The 7,179-nt window shown below is 44.0% G+C and overlaps 1 protein-coding gene across 1 annotated transcript in view; it reads left to right on the plus strand.

Annotated features, from left to right (window-relative positions):
- MOK (MOK protein kinase) overlaps positions 1-7,179 on the plus strand; it is a 66,593-nt gene that overhangs the window by 36,633 nt on the left and 22,781 nt on the right. The window contains exon 3 of the mRNA XM_007455657.1: positions 3,874-3,988. Within this exon, the coding sequence (XP_007455719.1) occupies positions 3,874-3,988 (115 nt within the window). The remainder of the gene's footprint in view (positions 1-3,873; positions 3,989-7,179) is intronic.

Raw genomic sequence — 7,179 nt, forward strand, 5'->3', positions numbered from 1 at the left:
GGTGGCTCCGGGCATCCCTTGGCTTGTGGCTGCGTCCCTCCAGTCTCTGCCCCTGTGTTCACACGGGCTCCTCTTCTACGTCTGTATGTGTGTGTGTCTCTCTTATTTTGTTGTCGTAAAAATCACATAACGTGAAATCTACCCTCATAATAAATTTTTAAGTGTATAGTATTGTTAACTGTGTGCACATTGTTGTACCACAAATCTCTAGAACTTTTTTATCTTGCGTGACTGAAACTCGGTACCCATTCAGTAACAACTCCCCATTTCCCCCTCCCACCAGCCCCTGGAACCACCATTCTACTTTCTCTGTGTGTCTCTTATAAGGACACTTGCCATTGGACTTAGGACCCACCCAGAGAGTCCAGGACGTTCTCGTTTCAAGCCCCTTAACTTAATCACACCTGCAAAGATCTTATTTCCAAATAAGGTCACATTCACAGGTTCTGGGGCTTAGGGCAAGGACATGTCTTTTTGGGGACCACCACTCAACACACTTCACACTCTCAGTGCTTTTATCTTCCTCCCTAGAAATCATCTTTGGAAAATAAATTTTTGTGTAAAGCCTTTTTTTTTTTTTTGCGGTACGCAGGCCTCTCACTGTTGCGGCCTCTCCTGTTGCGGAGCACAGGCTCCAGACGCACAGGCTCAGCGGCCATGGCTCACAGGCCCAGCCGCTCCGCAGCACGTGGGATCTTCCCGGACCGGGGCACGAACCCGTGTCCCCTGCATCGGCAGGCGGACTCTCAAGCACTGCACCACCAGGGAAGCCCTGTGTAAAGCTTTAAGAATTATGTTCTTCAACCCTTCTCTTCAGGAGTTGTTGGGCATCTACCATATGCACAGCAGTTACAGGTTCTTCTTTCTTCCTGTGACAGTTACTACAGACTGGTAGTGGTATACAGTATTTTGAATGGTAATAACATGGTTAGATGCTGTTTTGGGGGAAAAGTAGTTTTTCCAATTTCTACAAATATGTGATTACAAATAGGATTTTCTTATTTTGCATGGCCTGAAGCTATATGAAAATGTACACTGAAATTGTTATTTTTTTAGTAAGATTAAAAAGCGGCATTAGGGACTTCCCTGGTGGCTCAGTGGTTAAGAATCCGCCTGCCAATGCAGGGGACACGGGTTTGAGCCCTGGTCCGGGAAGATCCCCCATGCCGCAGAGCAACTGAGCCCGTGCACCACAACTACTGAGCCTGCGCTCTAGAGCCCGAGCTGTGCAACAAGAGAAGACACCGCAATGAGAAGCCCGTGCACTGCAACAAAGAGTAGCCCCCGCTCGCCACAACTAGAGAAAGCCTGCGTGCAGCAACGAAGACCCAACACAGCCAAAAAAGAAGAAAAAAAAAAAAGCAGCATTAAAATCAATATTACCTATATATGAATTTTTATAAGAGTAATACCATACCAAGTACCCCTGTATCAGCAAAACTGGTTAATGTAGGTATTAAACTGTAATGAACCATTGGGAAAACAATTTGCCTCAGGCCCTGAGCTTCCCTGTATGTTCTTGCTGAGTGTGCCAGATGACAAGGGTTATTCATCTTGTTTACTGCTTGTTGAAAAAGTGCTGGGCCATTGGCCCTAGATTCCTCTCCTGTAAAGCAATCCACTGCGTGTGCAGGTGTCACCTGGGCCCATCCTGTCACCCCTGTGGGACTTCGGGGCAAGGGGAACCAATGCTAATATGCTGATGCTCATATGCCTTGCTGTACCATGAGAAATGAAGTCCTTTGTCTCTGACCCAAGAGGCTGTGTCTTCTGCCAGCATCCATGAAACAGTGGCAGGCCAAGATAGTAACTTACAAGTGGGATAAAATCTCAGACAAATATAAACATGTGAAATCTTGCAAATACAAATTCTGAAAAGTCTCCTGTTCTATTTGTTTTATAAATTATGATATTTATTTATATATTAGTATGTTAGGATAATGCTTACTAGGTGCTGTAATGGTTAAACCCCCAATTCTCGTGGCCTTTATACCAGAAAGGTATTTCTCTTGTTCGTGTGAATGTCCTACGTGGGTATTCCTGGTTGAGAGTCTTTCCTGGTGGCTTTTCCACCATCTTTATGTCATGACTCCCAAGGTCTCCTGGAGGTCATTTCTATTCTGGCTAGTCACAAGGGGGCGTTGACAGGGAGGATCCTGGAGGAGGTTTTGCCCTTTTCTTTTAACTTTTCATCATGGAAACTTTTAAGCATGCCAGAAGTAGAGAAATTAGTAGAGTGAATGCTCTTGTGTATCTGTTACCTAGTTTCAACAGTGATCAACATTTTGTCATTTTTACCCCCATCACTTTTTTTCCCTGAGTCTTTATTTTTTATTGTTGTTTTTAAAATAAAATAGTACTTTCATTATGGAATATACCTGACTTAGATAGTGAAATACCTGCAACCTTATCCCTCAGAGCAGCCACAAACTGTGGTGCGTGTGTGTGTGTTTTTGTGTGTATGTGTATTGCCTTTAAGGGCATTATTTTTAAGGATCTGTGTATCTGTGTCATTCTTTCAAATATATTCAATACATCCCATTATATAGATAAACCGTATTTAATTTATACAGTTTTCTGTTTGGGGGCATTAGTTTTTCCCTATTAAGTAATGTTACGCTAACCTTCTCATCTCACATATACTTGAGCAAGTATGTTTTGCAGGATAAGTTATAGAATTGGAATTGCTGGGTCAAAGGATATACACATCTAAAATATTTAATATATATTGTCAAATTGCCCTCCAAAATGACTATACCAGTTTATACTTCTGGCAGAAGTGAATGGGAATGTATCGGCTTTTAAAGCAAATCTAAACATAGTATGATTTCATCCCCAAACAGTTTAGTGCTTCTTGCCAACAGATAAGGACTTTAAAAATCTTTAAACATATCATTTCTAAAAAACATTATTCTAAAAAAAGTTGTGCCTTTTTTCTGTTGGTTTGTTCAAATCAGAATTCACACAAGGTGTTAAAAATGTGCTCTGTCTAAAAGAGGTGTTGAAGGGGAGGCCCTCCTTTGGAGCGGGGACAGTTTTAAAAGCCTGCTCTGTGTTGTTGTCGGTTTGGGACCCAAAGGTGATGGGCTTCCTTTGGTCCAAGTTTGTTTAATAGGTTTCTGATCTGTTTGCTTCTGGTCAGTTCCACACTCAAGGTTCTTTTCTAAACATTCTTCTCAAGCCTGTCTTATCTCTTTGGGGCCTTGCTGCTTTGCTTCTCTGTCTCAATCTGCAGGAGCCTCCTTCCTCTCTGAGGCAAGCGCCTGGGTTGGGTGGGGAGTGGCTGCCTTCCCGTGACCTTGGTGCAAGGCTGACCAGGTTGTTTGTCAAGTCTCACAGCTGCTTTCTGTCAAGATTTTTTTGGTTTTATCCTCCTATTATTTGGGCTGCGGAAGCTTTTCCAACCCAAAGAGACTTTTGCTTTCTGGGCTTCTCTTATTGCTTCCATTTCTGCTTGGAAAGTAGCTGTTTTCTACTGAGCTCACTTTTGTCCTGAGATCTCTTGCCCAGGCAGTCAGTAGTGTTCAACGCACCGTCATTCTGACTCTTCCTGCCACTTTCCCTGGGCCGACAGGCTCAGTGGATGCTTGGTCTGCGAGCATCTCGTAGGGGAGCTGAGCCTTTCCTCGCTGGTCAGGATTCAGGTCATGTGGTTCCCCGCTGCACGAGGGGGAGCAGAGACTGCGTGTTGCCAACATACAACCCAGTCTCTCTTGAAATGAGGGAAACACTGGACCTTAGAAAACATAGGTGAAGTACCCTCAATATATTGCCGTTGCATTATTTTACAGATAAAGACGTCTGCTCTCTGGGAGTGAGTACAAAACAGATGCATAAGTAAACTTTTATTTTTATAATTGTTTTCATTTATAGACTATAAAGCAATTGGCAGAATAGGAGAGGGAACGTTTTCTGAAGTTGTGAAGATGCAGAACCTGAGAGATGGAAACTATTATGCATGTAAACAAATGAAACAGCACTTTGAAAGGTAGGCAACGTGAGACCTATTTGAGACTAAATACAGACACAGGTTTTGGTTTTTGTTTTTTTTGAATTTTATTTAATTTATTTTTTTATACAGCAGGTTTTTATTAGTTATCCATTTTATACATATTAGTGTATACATGTCAATCCCAGTCTCCCAGTTCATCCCACCACCACCACCACCCCTGCCACTTTCCCCCTTTGGTGTCCATACGTTTGTTCTCTACATCTGCAGACACAGGTTTAAATCGATGAGAGCAACTTAATGGGGAAATTGTATTCATGTGATAACATGTCATATCAGAGTTCTTTGGGCAGTGAGGATTATAGGCTAATTTTATATCATCGTACTGGAGTTTGTTCATGTCCAAGTTTACTACGATATCAATGATTGATGTTCACAAAGAATTTAAGTGGTAGAAGTATGCCTCACTTTAAACAGTCTATATGTTCCTAAGAGTTGTGTGTATGTTGGATTTTTATAACTGAAACCTTAGATTTAAGAGATTGGAGGTCTGGGGACTTCCCTGGTAGCCCAGTGGTTAGGACTCTGTGCTTCCAGTGCAGGGGGGCGCGGGTTTGATCCCTGGTCGGGGAACTAGGATCCCACATGCCATGTGGTCAAAAAGAAAAAAAAGAAAAAAGTTTAAAAAAAAGATATTAGAGGTCCTTGTGATTTAATTAGTTGTAAATCAGTTACTCTTGAATATATTGAAAAATAAGTTTCAGATAGGGTTAGAGAAATGTATTCCCTGGGAGTGACCAGTTGCAGTTTGTGGAGAGGGCAACTCTCCGGTTCTAGATCAGCCCCTTTGAGACTGCTGGGGCTTCTCCCACAGAGCAGCCTCCTAAAGTGCTTGAGCTTACAGGTTCTTCACACGTGTCACACTAAGGAGTCCAAGACCAGATGTGTTTAGGAAACTCTGTCAGAATAATGAAGTAAATGATGGCTTCACTGCAACTGTTAAACTTTTCAATAAAAAGGTTTGGGGCTTCCCTGGTGGCGCAGTGGTTGAGAGTCCGCCTGCCGATGCAGGGGACACGGGTTCGTGCCCCAGTCCGGGAAGATCCCACGTGCCATGGAGCGGCTGGGCCCGTGAGCCATGGCCGCGGAGCCTGTGCTCCGCAATGGGAGAGGCCACAGCAGTGAGAGGCCCACGTACCGCAAAAAAAAAAAAAAAGGTTTGAAACTCTGGTTTCAATTTTTTTTGTTGTTGTTAATCTCAAAGGAATTGAAGCCTCTAAATATCTAAAGCAAAGTTTTTAAAAAACACAGTAATTGCCCTACACTGATGTAGAGCCTTCCGAAGTGTTTTGGGGCATAGACCTTGATTTCAAACTCTTAGTATGAAAGATAGTTTTTCAGATCAGGAAGGAGTATAGGCCAGTTAACCGTGTCAGGGAGTATGGAGAACAGTAATGTCATCCTCGTGACATCCCCAGAGGGTAGGCATAATCACGTGAGGAAAGGTGGTTAGTGATGTGAAGTTACCAGAGAGTTGTCACTCTAGGTCACTAGGTGGGCAGAGCCAGGCCAAAGCATATGGTGTTTACCCACCACTGCCAAGACTCTGGAGTCACCGGGGCTTCTGCTTTTCCTCTTCTATCATGGCTTCCACTGTGTATTCTGAATTCTTTGTATTTCTTTATCTCCCGCCTCCCCCCCACTGCCCACATTCCGTCTTTACCTTTAAACTACTCATGGTAGAGAATTTGATGCACGGTGTTCTGATGATCCCATATCCAGAGAGCAGACTGCCTGAATCAGCCGCCTTGGAGAAATGCTCCACAAACCCAGCAGAGCCGAGAAGGGGCTTTGAGCGGCAGGTGTGATGCATCTGTGCCGTCGGAGAGGCCCGGATCCCTGTCCCTCCTGCTGTCGGGCTCAGGGGTAGATGTACTTGCAGACAGCAGGACTTGCCAGGTGCTGTTTTAGTGAAGGGATAAATACAAAAGTGGACCGGACAAACAGCCTGCAGACTTTAGGTGCTCCTGGGATTGTTGCTGTGTCAGAACGATGCACAGTCGAGTTCGCTCTGTTGAGCCAGCCGTCAAGGAGAGGCCATACTGGGTCACTGATGTGCCTTCAGGAAGGTAGAGAGATCTGTAACATTTTAGAAATGTTCCCATGAAAGAAGATTAGAATGCTTTGAGGGCAGTTCCCTGGGGAGGCGGAAACACTCAGTTTATCTGGAAAAGTACCTTCGGGTAACCTCAGTCCCTGGGGAGAATGTGGAGTTACCTGAGGGACGTGGTTTCCTAGCAGTGAAGCATGTCCTAGATCCATCAGGTCCCCAATGCTGGAAGTGCCTTGTCCTTCCGAGCCTTGGCTTCCTGTCGTGTGGCGCTGGAGGACTGACCAAGGCAGTGAGGAGCCAGGAGCTGGCGACGCGGGGAGCGTGATAGACACTCAGTAGATGGTGGCCTGCATTACAGGACGTGTGATTGTTTGTCATATTTCAGAAACAATTCATTGTCTTAACTTTAAAAGTGGTTGATTAGAACACATATTTTTCTTTTAAAATCCCATAATAAGTAAAGATATTTTAAAATAAAATACCACTAAATCAGTGATACTTTACTTTTTTTTTTCAAAGTGTGTGTGTGTGTGTGTGTTGGGGGGGAGTTATTGTCAACCATTGTCACATATTTCCTTTACTTAAAAGGAAATGCACTTTGAGCTGGTGGTGGCCTGTGGCCCTTTGATGTCCAGAATCAGTGACAGAGTCTCCAGCTTAGTTCTGATAGGTGTCTGCTAGCCTGTGTAATCTAAACCCATGGGGAATTGGATTTCGGGTTTTCTCTTGTGAGTTCTCATTTGCTCTTGATACATATGTCCAAAACTATAGGTGATTATAATCCAGTGCTATCATTATTTGAGAATTGTTCCAGCTAAAATTGAGCCCGCTCTGGCCGTGGGGAGCACTTTCATGTTGCCTCCTATGTTCCTTTGACATCACCCAGCATTTTCTTTTTTTTTAACACTTCTTTACTTTTTGGTACTACAAGATTCTCTAAGCTCATCTTGTATTTTCCCTGCCCCTAGAATCTTCCATTTCTCAAAGGAGTTTTGGTCCGCTTTTTTTTTTTTTTTTTTTGGGTACTCGGGCCTCTTACCACCGTGGCCTCTCCCATTGCGGAGCACAGGCTCCGGGCGCGCAGGCTCAGCAGCCATGGCTCACGGGCCGCACGGAC

The sequence above is a fragment of the Lipotes vexillifer genome, unplaced genomic scaffold (genome assembly GCF_000442215.2).
Source record: "Lipotes vexillifer unplaced genomic scaffold, Lipotes_vexillifer_v1.1 scaffold584, whole genome shotgun sequence".
In the NCBI taxonomy this organism is placed as follows: Eukaryota; Metazoa; Chordata; class Mammalia; order Artiodactyla; family Lipotidae; genus Lipotes; species Lipotes vexillifer.